A 17825-nucleotide genomic window follows, 5' to 3' on the forward strand; every position below is an offset into this window, starting at 1 on the left:
AATGCAGGAATTTTTACAATATTTTGAAATATTTGTACAACATAAATTCATTCACAGTATTAGACATTGTAAACTATGACCTTATCCCATCTTTCTGGCAGCATAAGGAGCTAAAATAACTGCTTATCTTTTGTGGCCGAGATCGAATCAAGCCAATATCGGATACTCTGTTCCAAAGTGAAGCATTTCCCAAAGGAGCGTTCTACTTCGATTGAAACAAATAGTAGTCGAACGGGGAAAGGTCTGGAAAAACTTCCCAACCTCTTCATTCTAACACAGAAAAAATTATATTTCAATTCAAACATTTATCCCATATTGAACTGGTTTCAATTATTTCATAATTAAATCAAGTATTCATTTGCTCAAAAACAAAATTTCTTGATATTTTATATTGAATTTTGAGTTCTGAATTTGATTATTTTGACAATTGAATATACAATTTTCGTTATTGGTTGAATTTCAAATACAAAAATTATTGAATAGATAATTTTCGTAATTGAATCACAAAAAATAACAAAAATGTGTTTTCAATTACGAAAATTATCTATTCAATAATTTTTGTATTTGAAATTCAACCAATAACGAAAATTGTATATTCAATTGTCAAAATAATCAAATTCAAAACTCAAAATTCAATAGAAAATATCAAGAAATTTTATTTTTTAAGCAAATGAATACTTGATTTAATTATGAAATAATTGAAACCAGTTCAATATGTGACAAATATTTGAATTGAAACGGCTTAAGAAATAATTTTTTCTGTGAAATAGTTTTAACAGGTATTGCAACATGTGGCCGAGTGTTGTTATAATGGAATACTACAGTTTCATGTCTGGCAGCATATTCTCGCCTTTGTTCTATCAATTCTCGCTTCAAACGAATCAGTTGTGTACGGTACATGTTCCCTGTGATGGTCTGGGCAGATTTCAGCAGCCCATAATAGATAATTTTCGTCGCACCAAATACAGAGCATTACATTAGAGTCATCGACATTTGGCTTTGGTGTCGATTCCGCAGAGCTTCACATATGATTTGTTACATTTCGGCTTATCATAATGGATTGCTTATTCATCACAAGTAATGATTCGGTGCAAAAATAATTTCATTTTATAGAGTTCAAACATCATTTCGGACATGCAAAATCGTATTTCTCGGCTTCAATTCATATGGTACTTAATTTCCCTGTTTTTGAATGAATCCGGCTGCAAATGTTTTTAAATTTGCTGCTTGTATAGTTCGCAATGATTTTGCAAGCTCTTGTTGAGTTTTAAAACTATCTCCGTGAAGTAAAGCCTTCACATCTTGGTCTTCAAATTTTTTGGCCTGGCATGGGCGACATTTGTCTTCCTTGTCAAAAACTCAAAAACATTGGTGAGCAATCAATGCACTTAAGCGGCACTTTTTTCAAATTAAAGCAAAAGTTCTCGCACAAACTTCGACATTTTTGAAGCAAAAAAAAACTTTGTTGTTCAATAACTAAACGAGAATAATGGACAGATAAATACCCTTAAATATGACATATAAGTTATTAAAACCACGTTGAAAACATACGCCATCTATTGTAGATCCCGCATTTTTAAGTCATAACCCCTGTATTTGTAGCGGACCCAGAAGATTATGAGATGATCTAGTATTGAAAATGGGTATACAATTTTCTGAGTGAATTCACTTAATTGTGAATAAATTCGAAAATAATCCATCGATGGTCAATATCTCATTTTGTTCCCATTACATGTGGCTTTGCGATAAAGAAATAAATCTTAACAATTTTCGATTTTTAATGATTTTTTTAAGACAAAAAATTTAGCTATTTTCACGTAAAAAAATATATTTTAGTTGCTTAAATTTGTTATTATAACTCCGAAAGTAATGAGCAGATTGAATCGCAATATATATAAGATTATTAACTACTCAATTTCATGTATGTATATCAAACTAGAAAATTAAAATTTTGTGAAAATGAGCGAATTAACTTAACGATAAATAAATTCGAAAAGAATCAATCGCTTTTTATAGTCGATATCTCGTTTTGTTTATATTATATTTGTGTTTGCGATAAAGTAATAAACTTGAATAATTTCTTCCGTTTTCAATTTTTCATGAGTTTTTTAAAACTCAAAAATTTGATATTTTCACTTAAAAAATATATTTTTTGCTTCCATTTGTTAGTATAACTCCGAAACTACTAAGCCGATTAAAACGCAATATATAAACGGATTAAAGGCTGTGTAAAGTTTAACTTTACTAAGTTCATTTTAATAATATCAGAGTAACCCTATTTGAGTTATCATAAATTATGTGGAGAAACGCTTAAAAAAATTCACAATTTTACCAAAAAAAATTAAAAAACAAGTAAGAAAGTATGGTCGGTCAAGCCCGACCATATAATACCCTACTTTATGTAAAAGAGCAAAAACATTTTTCTTTTAAAATTTCAATAATTTATATTTTTGAGTGATTTTCGGAAGTGGGCCTTATATGGGGGCTATGACCAATTATGGACCGATCACCTTGAAATTAGGTCGTGTGATTTGTGTCTATATAGAAGTTTACTATGTTGAATTTTATGAGTAAACCGACATTTTTAAGCGATTTATGCACGTTAAAATTATTATTTTTTTATGGACCGATCGTAACAAAATTTGGTGACATGAATTTTGTATATATAAAACTTATTTGGAGCGCAATTTGTGGAGATACATATATAAATTAAACATTAATGACCGATAAAGTCCAATTTCGGAAGGACATTTATATGGGGGCTAGGTAAAATAATGGACCGATTTCAGCCAGTTTCAATAGGGCCGCAAAAATAATATGTACCAAATTTGAGCGAAATGTCTTCAAAATTGCGATCTTATACCCTCCCCACTATGGTGGTGTAGGGTATAAACAACTTCTCCATACCATTTAAAATTTGGAGCATATTTATAATACTGGAACCACAATACATCAAAATTGTGTAGTGTTTTAAAAAGTGTTTAAAATTTTTTCGATTTTGTTGCCCTGTGTAAAAATTTAAATGTGTTTTTCTCGTGTTTTCAAAAAATGGATTTACCTAGTTTTTCCAAACTACCAAAGATATAATGATTTTAACATAAATTTCAATATAAGTCTTTTAAAGTTTTAAGAAATTAATCACTATAAAATTCTGTACTGTTCGAACCATAACAGATTCAAGTCCCCATAGAAGGCCATAAATACATATTGATGGTGGGTATACAAGATTCGGGAAAGCCGAGTATAACACACTTACTTGTTTCATTTGCGTTCAATTATCTTCAGTTTATGTATTTAAGCATTATTTTATGCATGACTACAACTGTCATTTTTACATAGTATTATGATTTTTTATATATATACATAGGTATAGGTATGTATTTACTAGCACATACTTTTATAAAATAATAATTTATAATATTATCATATTAACGTGATTTTATTAAAATTATTGTATTTATTATCATTAGTATGTGTCAAAACAATTAAAAATGTTATAATAATAGCGTTTTTATAACGTTCTGTTTAATATATATTTTTTTTTATAAAAACAAATATTTTAGTTTCAGTATCTTGATGAATCGTTAATTTCATTTAATTGACAGTTCGGTTTTTTACATTAAATTATTTATATGTATGTATATTTTAATTAAAAATAATTAATAAATTTGTTTTGTTTGGTAAATTATAAACAAAAATATTATCTGAACAAGGGGTTTTATAGATATTATGCACCAAAAATTATTGAATTTAAATGACCTCTATGTTCGGTGGCGCTTGTGTGACTTCTTATCAAAAGGTAATTCATTATATCCTGGAGTGTTGCTTTAAATCATCCAAATCTTGGTGGTTTTGTAAACTTGCTGTTTGCAATAACCCCACTTTAGGTATTTCGTACGCATCTAATAAAAAATAAATAAGAGAGCTATATTCGGATGTGCCGAATCTTATATGGCCTTCACCAAGGTAAACATACTTTAAAATAAATATTTTTAGATACATTTTTTTAAAATTTTTTTTTAAAAAAGTTTTTTCCAAATTTTTTAATTTTTTTTTATTTATTTTCAACAACCTAGCCTTATTGGCCATAACCGGTTATAAATTTCTACTTAAGAATTTAAAAAATTTTTTTTTTAAAAAGGATTTATGACAAGAACAATTTTTTAATTAAAAATAAATTTGGGTTAAAAAATATTTTTCCCGATTCCCGTATGTCCAACTTTCTATAGCCTTATATATATCGTTGCAATGGACTTTAAAATATCAATTTTTTCGAATTTTTTTATAATTTTTAAAATTTTTCGAGGTTTTCCCGGTTTTTTCCTTATGAGCCGATTTTGTCTATTTTATATAGCAACCGAGCCGGAGGAATTCTCAATATATTGATGTATGACATGTAAGTTATTTGGGGGCTACGGAAAGTCGATTTCAACATACATTTCCATCTGTATGTTGAAATCGACTTTCCGTACGATCATGTCTATATCGACTTCGCTATCTATAACGATCCACAATATATATACTTTGTGGGATCGTAAATGAAAAATGTAGAAATTACAAACGGAATGCCACTCATGGTGAAGGGTATACTAATCATTTTGAATTCATATAAAAACAAATGAAAATTTTTAAATTTTTGGAGAACCTTAAATATCATTTAATTCAGAAGAGTAAAATTTCAAAAATTCTTTTTTTTATTTAAATTTTTCGTTTCGTCCCCTTAGTATATTTTTATAATTAAACTCACAAAACAATTTCCCTTTCTTTACTTACAGAATGGTAGATTTTAAAGTTCAACAGCGCCGATATCGCAGCAAAGAAAAAACCATTGTATCAACCATTTATGGACCCGTCAAGGGAGTAAAACGTAAGTCTATATACGGTGATGTTTTCTTCTCCTTTGAGAAAATTCCCTTTGCCAAGCCACCCATTGGCGAGTTGAGATACAAGGCACCACAACCACCAGAGCCATGGACAGAAGTCAGAAGTTGTACGTCGGCTGGACCGAAACCCTTACAAAAACATTTTGTCTTTCAAATGACCGATGGCTCGGAGGATTGTTTATATCTAAATGTATATACCAAGAATGTAAGTTAGAAGATAGCAAAGATTTTAATTTATTTTTTTACTAAATTAATTTTTTATTTACTTCAGCTGGATCCCATTAAACCCTTACCGGTAATGGTGTGGATTTATGGTGGTGGTTTCCAGTTCGGTGAAGCTTCTCGTGACCTTTATAGTCCAGACTATTTGCTACGAGAAGATGTGATAGTTATTTCCATTACCTATAGAGTGGGACCTTTTGGTTTCTTGTGTTTACAAGATTCCAGTTTTGATGTGCCCGGCAATGCGGGTCTCAAGGATCAAGTAATGGCTTTGCGTTGGATTAAGGCTAATTGTGCTAGATTTGGTGGTGATCCTAATAATATCACTTTATTTGGCGACAGTGCTGGTGGAGCTTCTGTACACTATATGATGTTAACCGAACAGTGCAGAGATCTTTTTCATAAGGCGATTTGTATGTCCGGCTGTGTTCTATCACCCTGGGCCGTAACACCTCAGCACAATTGGCCTTATCGTTTGGCTGTAGCAGCCGGCTATACGGGCGATAATAATGAAAAGGAAATATTTGAATTTCTCAAGAGTGCCAAAGGTTCGGATATAATTAAGGCCAATGAAGATTTGTGCACAGATGCGGAAAAGAGAGAACGTATTGGTTTCTCATTTGGTCCTGTCATAGAACCCTATGTAACGGAACACTGTGTGGTACCCACTAAGCCAATTGAAATGATGCGTACAGCTTGGAGCAACAATATACCCATGATTATTGGTGGTGTTTCGAATGAGGGATTGTTGCTGTATACCGGTAAGTGGTGGAGAAATGTTAGTTATCATGCTGGTATTTCATTAAGTGATTTTTATTGTAGAAACCAAAAATAATCCAAAATTATTAAATGAATTGGGTGACTGCCGCTATGTGGTGCCCTTGGAATTGAATATGGATCGTGATAGTGAGTTGTGTAAGGAATATGGCAGCCAATTAAAGACAACATATTATGGTGATAAAGAGCCAAGTCTGGAGACTTTACATGAATATTTGCTGGTGAGTTTAATTCAATATTTAGAATACTAACATTCTAAAATTGTATTATGCTTTTGAAAGCATAGAAGTTTACGATAATACATCTCAAGACTTTTATTACTTATTGTCTTAATATTATGAAAGCTTTAAAAATAAAAAAAGCTTTTAATTTTTTAAAAGTCTTTTGAGCTATCATGACTAACTATATAATGAGTATTAATAAAAGCTTTTCATATTGTTTAAGCTAAATAAGAGTCCAAAGTTAAGGTCTCTATAGCTTTTAATTTAGTGCCATCATGCAAATAATAACAATATTTAAAAGCTTCTATGGCTTAGATAATACTTTAACAGTTATAAAACAGCTAATCTAATGAAAACATAACAAAGCTTAAGATTTAGCTTTGTTAAAAATAAAAATCTTTTTATAAAAATGTTTGATGCCTGCTTTGCTAAAGCTTAAAAAATTTAAATTAATCTGAGCATAAAAAATTTAGATTTTCAAGTTAGTTATAAAAGCTTTCACTTTAAATTAAGGTCATTGAAGCTTTTAAACTAGAGTCAACAAGAAACTAATGAATAAAAAAGCTAAAAATATAACCTTAAAACACAGTACAAATATATTGTAGAACTAAAAAACTTTGAGCTTTAGCTTTCGTTTGTTGTAGATAATAAAACTTAAAATTCTTTAATATCAAAAAACTTTTAAAAGTTATAAAGCTTTTCAGAAATAAATACAAATCTTTCTTTACAAAGACTTCTGAAATAAAGCTCTCAAAAGCTTAATTTAAAATAAACATAGTAAAAAGCTTTTATTATTTAAATTTCTTGAATATAATAAAACTTGAAATCCTTTAATTAATGATAAAAATCTAAATTTTCTTATTTTTCTTTGAAATATTCTGAAATTAATCTGTAAAAAGCTTTCAAATTAAGCTTAAACATAATAAAAAGCTTTTATTATTTAATTTGTTGAATATAATATAACTTGCAATCCTTTAATAAACGACAAATTCAAAATTTTCTGATCTTTCTTAGATAAGATTTGAAATATTCTGAAATTAATCTCCAAAAAGCTTTAAAATTTAGCTAAATATGAAAATATTAGCTTTCTAAACTCCTTTTAATTGCTTTTACTCTTAGATGTAAAAGCTTTTGTTTAAATTTAAATACAATTAATATATTTTACATTCATTCATTTCCAGATGGTCTCCCATGAATATTTCTGGTTCCCCATCTATCGTACAGTATTGTCCCGCATGGAGTATGCCACCCCAGCCCCCACCTATTTATATCGATTCGATTTTGACTCAAAGCATTTCAATCACTTGCGCATTTTAAGTTGTGGCAAAAAAGTACGCGGCACCTGTCACGGCGATGACCTCTCCTACCTATTTTACAATTCGGTGGCCCGTAAGCTAAAGAAACATACCAAGGAATACAAATGCATTGAACGTTTGGTGGGAATGTGGACCCATTTCGCAGCCTGCGGTGAACCCAACTACGATCCCGAACACAGTGATTTGTGGCAACCGATAACTGCGGCTGCCTTGGAGAAGAGACAAATCAAGTGCCTTAATATAACGGATGAATTAAAGGTTATCGATGTACCAGAAATGAAAAAGTTGCTGGTATGGGAGAGCTTTTTCACGCGCAACGAATTGCTATGATTAAGTTAAATGTGGAATTAAAGCCAAATAGTTAAAGATAAATTTGGTAATATGAAACACATATATTTTTGTACTTTCCTTTTTAAGAAAAAAGAAAGCTTTTTTTGGTACACAACAGCTTGTGTTATAGTATAACACAGGCTTTTAATAATTATAAGATAAATAACGAAATTTGAGTATAATGTCTTGCCATATTTATTGTTTGTCTTTAAAAATTGTTTTGTTATTTATAGTTTTCTTAAAAAAAAAGCTTGAGAGCTTTTTTAAAAAATTAACTCTAGGTCGCGTTATATTTATGTTTTTTTGCAATAGTTGAGCACAGAGAAAAGCTTATTTTACTTGAGAGCAAAAAGCTAAAAGTTTTTATATAAAAAAAACATATAGATCTGAAGCTATTTTTGTAATTATTTGTTTATTTTAAAAAAATAGTTTTGTGTTGAAAGCAAAGAGCTTTTTAAATTAAAACCAAATAGACTTCTATGAAGCTTTTGATATATTTTTTGTACAATAAAAACAAATTTTTAAGGATTTCAAAGGAAATTTTAAATATAAATTATATTTACAATAAATCTAAAAATAAATTAAATATAAAAACCTCAGCTAGCTAACTTTAAAATTGTATATTTTATAAAAAAGCTTAGGTTTCTTACAAACGGAAATTAAAAAGCTTTAACATGGAAATTTTTTTACAGTAAAACATGTTATCTAGATAAGCTTTCAAGATCAACTTATTACCAAGCTTTAATTCTACCAAAAATATTAAATATTGTTTATTTTTTTATAAAAGCTTTTTTATAAAAAAATTAATTATCTTTATTTTTATAAAATATCTAAATCATTTAAAAAAAAAATTTATTTATTAATAAAAAGAATAAGCTTTTCAAAAGCTTTCCTGGTTTAAAATTATAAAATTCTATTAGAAGAACTTTTAATTGGCAGACTTTTGCTTAAATCTTAAAAATTATATTTAAATATATTACAAATTTTAAAAAGCTTTTTTTTTAGAGTAGACAGAGATATATTGAAAATATACTTAAGAAACAAAGTTTTGTTGGGCATGTAAGAAGACAAGTTATTGTGATTTAGGAATGAGTTAGAATGGAAAAGTATAGAAAGCTTTTTAGTTATTAAACTAATAAATTAACAAATAAAACTTAACTACTAAAGCTTAAGAAATTAAATTAAACATAGAAGACGCAACTTAAGTACCTTGGAAAGTTAAATATTGAAAACAAACTAAATTGTTTTAATTAAAGAATATAAAAATTATAACTATAAATTAGTGTTTATAAGATTTACTGTTTTCCATTTATCAAACCTTTAATCTTCCTATACTAAAACTACTACATCTGCTAAATTTCCTCTACTAAGTCTCCAACTCTTTCATAATTCTAGGCTTAAATTAACTTAAATATAGGTTATAAAAAATGACCCAAGGCCATATAAAAACTTTATATAAGTTAATTGATTTGAGTAAATTATAATTTTAAGCATTAAAATAAATAAAAAAAAATATTAAATCTATGAACATACTTATACATAAATATTTGTTAAACTATTTCCATTGTTAATTTATTTATTAAGTAGCCTTATAAAAAATTCAATTGAATTAAGCAAACTACAAACAAAAAACCAATAATAAAAAACCAAAACCCTCCGTAAATTTAAAGTGTTTAATAAACGTTAAAGTCAACCAAACTATTGAAACCGTGAACTCCGTTTAAATCAACTATTTTGCATAAATATTGTTAAACTGTCACAAAATACCACACACTTTAGTAAAAAATAATTCTGCACAAGGAAAACAAAAACCTAAATTATAGATGTATTTTTATAAAAAAAACAAAATTCAAAACAATAAAATAAAATAGTTATATTATAAAATTATAAAACTTTTAAATCTTATCAGGTATAAAAAAACAAACAACATAAATTATTGTAAAACTTAAATTGCTAAAGAAATACAATTTTAATTAATAAAATATGAAGGATTCAAAATTACATTTTGAAATAAAATTGTTTTAAATATATAAAAAAATGGGTTTTAATTAATTAATGGCCGTGTGCTCATGCCCAGGTAAGTTAAGAATACACCCATATCACGAATAAAGGAATACACAAAGAAAATATATTCGTAGCAGCTACCGAATTTTTTGCCAATCGAATGATTCGGTAGCACACAAAGAATTTTTTGGTTCAATCAACAGCAATTCAGTTGACAAAGAAGAATTTAGGTTGAAGCAACCAAACTTTTGTTACCTCTTCTAAAAAGCAGGAACACTCGATTGGAAACAAATTCGTTTGCAACTACGAATCTGTTTAAAGTAAAAACTAATTATAATTTCTTCTGAAAAGGTTTATTGTTTCTTGAATATAAATTGTTCATCTTCAAACCACAGTTTCTGGACAAAACTTTAATTTTTTTATTTAATTATTATTTTCCTAGCCTATTAGCCATAATCGGTCATAAATTTCTACTTAAAATTTTAATTGTTTGTGTTAGTTCGGTTTAACGGTTTAAAATTTGTCAACTTTAACGGTTTAAAATTTGTCAATTGTTCTTTGTTCGGAACAATTTTTTTTTATATGTAGTTTGAAGTCTCTCTCAAAAATAGAACGTCAAACTACATATAAAAAAAAATGTTCCGAACAAAAAATGTTTCAGAAACTCATGGGTGAATTCAGCTTTAGAGGCCAACACCTCGTATTAAAGTGATATTTCCCTTTCTCTGGAGGTGTTACAACTAAAACCGATCCCTACTAAATACCAAAGAACCAGTCACATTACTATTTCAGCTTCGCTTTACCAGGAACCTTTAAAGGGAAAAACTTATTTCCGAACTAATTTATATATAAACAAGTAAGATAGCTATATTTGACTGTTCCGAATCTTCACTAAATTAAATATTAAAATATTTTTTTTTTATTTTTTAGGTAAAAAAAATTATTTTTTAATTTTTTTTAAAAAAAAATTATTTTTTAATTTTTTTTAAAAAAAAATTTTGTCGAATTTTTTTTTTGGTAAATGCCTTTATGACAAAAAAAATTTTTGGATGAAAAAAATATTCGGGTTAAAAAATATTTTCCCGATTTTAACCCATTGTAGGTCCAACTTACTTAATTATATATATCGTTGCAATGGACTTTGAAATATCTATCATTGTTTTTAAATTTTTTTTAAAAAAGTTTTTTCCAATTTTTTTTAAAAAAGTTTCAATTTTTTTTTAAATTTAAAATTTTTTTTATGGAAAAATAATTTATGACAAAAAAAAATTTTTTGATGAAAAGAAAATTCGAGTTATTTTTCCCGATTTTGAACCATTGCAATGGATTTTGAAATATCTATTATTAGATATCCATATTGTATATATTAATGACTTAATAATCCATATATAGATAAAAAAATAGACTAAAATGGTTGTTCCGGTTTCTTCCTTATATCTCAGCAATTTGTGGGCCGATAATGTCGATTTTGAATATCGACCGAGCCGATAGAATTCCCGATATATTGATGTATGTTAGTTATTTAGGGGCTACGGAAAGTTGATTTCAACATACAGACGGACAGACGGAAATGGCTATATCGACTTCGCTATCTATAACAATCCAGAATATATATACTTTGTGGGGTAGAAAACTATAGATAAAATATTGCAAACTTAATACAATAGCAGTGTTTCACACATTTTTGATGTAGGGTATAATTATCTGTAAAAAATATATGCGGTGAAAAAACACATTTACCACATTAATACATCACTCATATCTGTGTTTCCAATAATCAGAAATGATAGGGAAAAAACATACGCACACGTTTATTTATCACTATAATTTAATTAATGAAATAAAATCCAATCATATTCATAAGTTCGTGCGTTTAAAAATAAAAAAATTAGAGTGCTTTATATTCAGCAATGCCGAATCATATAAGCCCTTCACATTAGAATACTTAAAAATATAAAATATTCCTAATACCCATGTAAACTTCCATGTAAACTTTGTAATCAAATTTCAGATCGCAACATTGAAGCTAATTCAATGAAATTAGATAGAATATATCGCACTCGTTCAACAATACTGTATTAACTCAAAATTTTGAGATGTTCAGTAGAGGCCAAAAACTGTTTGTGATTACATTTTAAGAGTATTTGAAAATCCGAACACATCATATTAAGCAAATTCCATTTGAAAATATATTTACATTGTTTTTCTTTAAAATTTTTGAAATTATTGCAAAATAAATCTGAAACTTCTCAATATTGTTTTGTATTAATTTATCAACAAAACAGTATCAACTCAAAATACAACCAAATTTAAATAAAACAATTTGATTATTTTTAACTTGAATAAAGGCTCAATTCAAAATAATAAGGGTACTCATTTAAACGCTTAAGTTTCCCATTTGTGCTAATGTGCAAATTTTGCGCGACGTGTTTCATGAACTCACCTTTTCAATTTTGTGCAAGTTTATACAGAAAATTTATATTTGATAAAAATGTCAAATAAAAATAAATTCAACAAAAGCTTTTAAAAAAATTTGTTCAAATTGCATACATTTTAATTTGAAAAATGTTGAATGAAAGTTAAATCTTTGGAACAAATGGTGGTATACATAGTTTGGAAGATTTTGTTTATATTCTATCTGTTGGTTAATGTTCTCAGACACAATGCCATTTAATCCAATCATTCTGTTCCAAAGTTACACAATTTTCACATGCACAAAATTTTTATATTTTTTGATTTTTATTTCTTATAAATAAAAATAAACAAAAGCAGCTGATTCATCAAATGCACAATAAATTCAAGTTTGCGAGTCTAAATTGACGCGCAAACTTATCGGAGTTGTGCAAACGAATTTCCATACATTTTTTGACAGTTCATTTGCGAGAGTGTAAAAATGCACAGATTGCACAGTTTGCGAGACATATAAGCGTTTACATGAGGACCCTTAATAATTTTTTTATGAAAATATACGATGTATTTCTATTTAAATTTTTGTATTAACTCAAAATAATACATTTTTGTTGATACAAGGTAGTCACTAATTATCACGAAAATGGTGTCAAATGTGGTTTTCGAGATGAAAAAGTAATCGGAATACGTTGAAATTTTTACAATAGATAGATATTGATGTTGTTAGTTAATTTCTTTCAAAAAGTGAATTTTTAAAAATTTTGAGTTAATACAGTATTGTTGAACGAGTGCGATATAGAATCAGTGCATTATTTCTCCTAGCACCCATACAAAAGTCCTCCTGAAATAGGAATTTATCGGTGATTTGAATGAAAATTGACAAGCGCCAAGAGTGTTGTAAATTTTGAGTTTTGAATTGGGACTTCAAAGTAGGACACCTCGGACGAAGAACGGAATTTTATAGTGGCATATTTTTTAATCTAATTAAGATATTGACTTGAAAAATATTAACTTATCTTAACCAAAAAAATAGTTCGAAATACATTTGGATCAAATTGTTCCTAATATTTGCAAGCCCATTAAAAATTTTATACAATTTTTGTTTTTGAAACTCAATAAATATGTGTATAATAAAATTTTTATTTATCAAAAAAACTCCAAAAAAATTTCAACGTTTTTTAAATTTGTCATTCTAAATAATAAATTGTAAAAATTTTTTTTGGCAATTTTGCTCATTCATTCGAGGCTGAAAAAATACTTCGAGGATAAATAGTAGGGTGGGTATTCATTCGACTAATGATCGTTCGATAAATCGAATAATTTCTCAGGAATAATTATTCGAACAATTTTATGTAAAATAATCGAATGAAACGAATAAATATTCATATATATTTAAATTTATTAGATTGCTTAAAATTTATCATTATTTCAAATATAAATAAGTAATAAGACTCACAAAAATTTTATTGTTTCTGCAATTCGACAAATAACTAAAGACAAAGGGACTTTCGATCACTCTAGATGAGTGTTCCGATAGCTCCTTCTATAAATATATAAATATTACTGCAAGAAGTTACAATTCTAAAAACAAATGAAATGAACCAATGCAAATAAAAGGTACGGAATAAAATATTTTTTATTTAGCTGGCGAAATATTAGAAGAATCGCAATTAATAATTAAAATATTAACTTAGATTAAAGTGGAGTTGAATGTGATGGAGAATGTGATTTTGAAACGGTCATCGAAAGTGATATTGAAGATGACATTTATAATGATTACATTGAAATAGATGATGGCCATGATCTTAAAATATATGTATATAAGTGATGTTATTAACCGCGTATGTAAGGGTTGCAAAATATTTAATAAATCGAATGGCGCACAGTGGTATGAGAATAAAAAAAGATGGAAATAAATCTGTAACTTCTAAACCCTTACGCCGATTTGAATGAAATTTCACATGCGCAAAGAGGAAGTGTAGTCGAGTTTAAGTTTTGAATTTGGACCTCATGAGCGCACCTATTTCCTATTTCTTCGTTTGTGTTACGATTTAAAAAAAATTGCACATTTAGAAGTTACAGATTTATTTCCCTCTTTTTTTCTTCTCATACCACTGTGTGGCGTTCGTCTTATACATGATTTTGAACATCTTTGTCTAACATGGTAATAAACTTTTTGTGCATTTGTAAATGCGTCAATCATGCACTGCCTGACTTCAAATTAGCCACATTCACTGACAATGATATCAAACTTTAGACAGATTCCCTTTATTGTGTAATTTCCCAAGACCACTTTATTAAGCAAAGATTTGGCAACGTTGATAGAGCTTGATGTATAATACAATTTGTTATAAATAATTTAGAAATAGTGAATAATTAATTTACTAAAGTATTAGTTACTCAATTTAAAACCCGAATTAATGAACGACATAAAAAATATCTTAATACGTTTATATTGTATTCAGGATCATGTCCAACTAGCTAAAAAAATTTAAAGTATAGCACACTGTGGTAAATCACAAATCTAGCTGGACAAAATTAAAAAATAAATGTCTGGCAACATTCCTTCTGATCATTTAATGAGCTTCTCAATACAAATGGGAACTGTAATTCATGTTTTGTTTTTTTTTGGTTTTTAGCTCCGATTAGGAAAAACTAAGCTTCAAAGTCAGTTGTTGTCTACAGGTACATTAAGATTTCAAAGATAGAGGTATTTTTTGTGTGACTTTGGTTTATGATTAAAAAGGCTACGGTGATTTTATTGTCATAATTTTTTTATATTATTATTAAGCTCTATTTCGAGGAAATATGCAACAATTTTCATTTAATTATTTCCATTGTAACTATTAAAAAAAACAATTTTTTTGAGAAGATCAGAAATTGGAAAAAATAAAATATTTCCTTTTTTCAAGTAGAGTTAAAGCTGTTTATTCCGCATAGTTCCGCTGTAAAACTATATTTGGGTTAATCTGTCAAGTGTTCACTTTAAGGTAAATCAAAAACATCTTGCGCATTTTTGCGACCGCCATACATTTTTTTTTCACTTTGCCAGTATGACCTACACAAAGAAAAAATAAAATATTTAATTTTTTCTAGTAGAGTTAAAGCTGTTTATTCCGGATAGTTCCGGTGTAAAATTATATTTGAGTTAATCTTTCAAGTGTTCACTTAAAGGTAAATCAAAAACATCTTGTGCATTCTCTCGACCGCCATAAATTTTTTCACTTTTCCAGTATGACTTCTACTTTTTCACGAAAGAAAATTTTTGAAGAATGGGTAAAAACTCCCAAAATACATTGCGAAAAAAAAGTTGGTTTTTTATAATCGTTTATATATTTGAACTAATTTTTTATATGATTCATAAGTGAGAAGTGAACCCAACGTGATTTATTAATTTTGTCCAGTTAGATTTGCGATCCACTACCACACTGTGCATAGCTCCAAAACGGAAACTAAAGGGTTTGCTAGTCAACTGTTTTGTAGATTGTTCGGGAGTTAATCTGTTGAAAATTTAATGATTTAATTTTTTAACATTATCAATACTTGAATTGTTAACTTTAACCTTATTTTTAGTTTTTCTTTAAGAATAAAATATTAAAAACAACGACATTAAAATTTCATTCTTTACTTTTTTATAAAAAATTTAAATTATTCGAATAATTCGATTAATTTTAAATGTGTGATCGAATTATTCGAACATGTTAAAATCTCTTATTCGAATTATTCGAACATGAGAAAAATCTAATAATTCGAATACGCTAATAAATAGGGAACACATCAAGGTTTCCAAAGCTGCTTTCCGCCTTATGATCGCGGCTTTTTGATTTTAGAACATGTGGCACAAATTTTAAATTTTGATAAAAAAAGTTGGTCAAATTCCTAAGGGCTTAGGAGCGACATATTCTTGAAATAGAACATGTTTCTTATACCAAAATGTACTCCGTAAAGATACCTTACAGAAATATATAAAATTGATATATTTTCTTAAAGAAAGTTTTTTTCGCCTAAAAAAACCGTATTTTTTTGAATTTTTAAATTGAAAATCGTTTATTTTTGAATTGATAATTGATATTGCTTTGAAATCTTTCGCATATTATCGGTAATTTAGTTTTCTAACTAACAAAAAAAATTTTTGTTAATTCGGTCCAAAAGTACGCCCTATATTTTTAAAAAAGCGGACCAAGGTATCGCAAAATTTTAAGTTTGAAATGCCTATAACTCGGAAATTATAAGAGATAAATAGCTCTCGCACGCACAATACCTATCCGTTCGCTTTTCAAAAATATAAAAACCTTTGAAATCAGATGGGAAACAAAAAAATTACACGTGTTTAAAAATTTTACATGACGAAGATACCCCTGAAGCATTTGTACGGTCCATTTAAATAAATTGTACTCGAATACTCCTTGGCTACGCCCACGTCAAATTTTATGCCGATCGGACCAGCCGTTTAGAAATGCCAGATTTATTTCCAACAAATTTTGATTCTTCCTCACTGCAGTGATGTTGACAGTTTGGTGCACCAAATCAATATAAATATTGGTGTTTGCGTACAGCTTGTATTTATACTAAATCTGTAAACGAAATTTTCAAAAAACCTAAGAAATTAATGCGCATGTCCAAAAAATATTTGACTTGTACGCTGACAAAGCAGTACTTAAGCAAATACAAAACAGTTGATGTCGATTTAAATTCTTTTTTGTTCAGGCATGCGCAGTAATGGCCAAAATTCTATTTGTGTAAAAGAAACACAAGTTTGTGTATCTGTTAGCAAACAATTTTCGCTTGTGCATCAGCTATTTATACTAAAACTTTAAACCGAAGCGAATGGGAATTTTTACGTTGACAAAGCAATACTTAAGCAAATACAAAACAGTTGATGTCGATTTAAATTCTTTTTTGTTCAGGCATGCGCAGTAATGGCTAAAATTCAATTTGTGTAAAAGAAACGCAAGATTATGTATCTGCTGAAATTTTACGCCTGTGCATCAGCTATTTATACTAGAACTTTAAACCGAAGCGTATGGGAATTTTTACGTTGACAAAGCAATACTAAGCAAATACAAAACAGTTAATGTTGAAATAAAAAGTTTTTTTGCTCAAACATTCGCAGTAATGACTGAAATTCTATTATTGAAAAGAAACGCAAATATGTGCATCAGCTATTTATACTAAAACTTTAAACCGAAGAGTATGGGAAGTTTTTGTACTAAAGTGATGAACGAAAATATTTGTTTGTTTTTTATTAAAATTGGACTATGCGTTTAGAAGTTACAGATTTTTTCTATAACAGCTTAATGTGTCAATGTACGACAAAATGTGCAAAAACAAATTAAATTTTAAAATTTGTTTTTCTTTTAAATTGATAAGTATTTTAAGTTTTTTTTTACTTCCCAGAAATAGATTTCTTTTAAATCAAGATTATTGGTCTTATAATATGGTTTTATGGGGCTACTTTGGAAAATATAAATCAATAAAGTAATAGTAAAGTTTATTGACATCATAAATCTAGTGTTTTTTTTTATTCCTTGGTTCTAATCACATACAACATTGCTAACTGTCCGTTTTTAAAAGATTAAATTCAACATAAAGGTAAATAATTACTAAACTATTTTACTCTAATGACATCAGTCATGTTCATGTTCAAGGTAACATTTGTAATT

The 17825-nt window shown here is 28.0% G+C and overlaps 1 protein-coding gene across 1 annotated transcript in view; it reads left to right on the plus strand.

Annotated features, from left to right (window-relative positions):
- alpha-Est9 (alpha-Esterase-9) overlaps positions 1-8028 on the plus strand; it is a 36853-nt gene extending 28825 nt beyond the window's left edge. Inside the window, exons 2-5 of the mRNA XM_065504589.1 lie at positions 4776-5088; positions 5155-5866; positions 5928-6103; positions 7285-8028. Of these exons, the coding sequence (XP_065360661.1) occupies positions 4776-5088; positions 5155-5866; positions 5928-6103; positions 7285-7749 (1666 nt within the window). The 3' untranslated portion in view covers positions 7750-8028. The remainder of the gene's footprint in view (positions 1-4775; positions 5089-5154; positions 5867-5927; positions 6104-7284) is intronic.
- Positions 8029-17825: the final 9797 nt, after the last annotated feature.

Source organism: Calliphora vicina, chromosome 1, assembly GCF_958450345.1.
Source record: "Calliphora vicina chromosome 1, idCalVici1.1, whole genome shotgun sequence".
Taxonomy (NCBI): Eukaryota; Metazoa; Arthropoda; class Insecta; order Diptera; family Calliphoridae; genus Calliphora; species Calliphora vicina.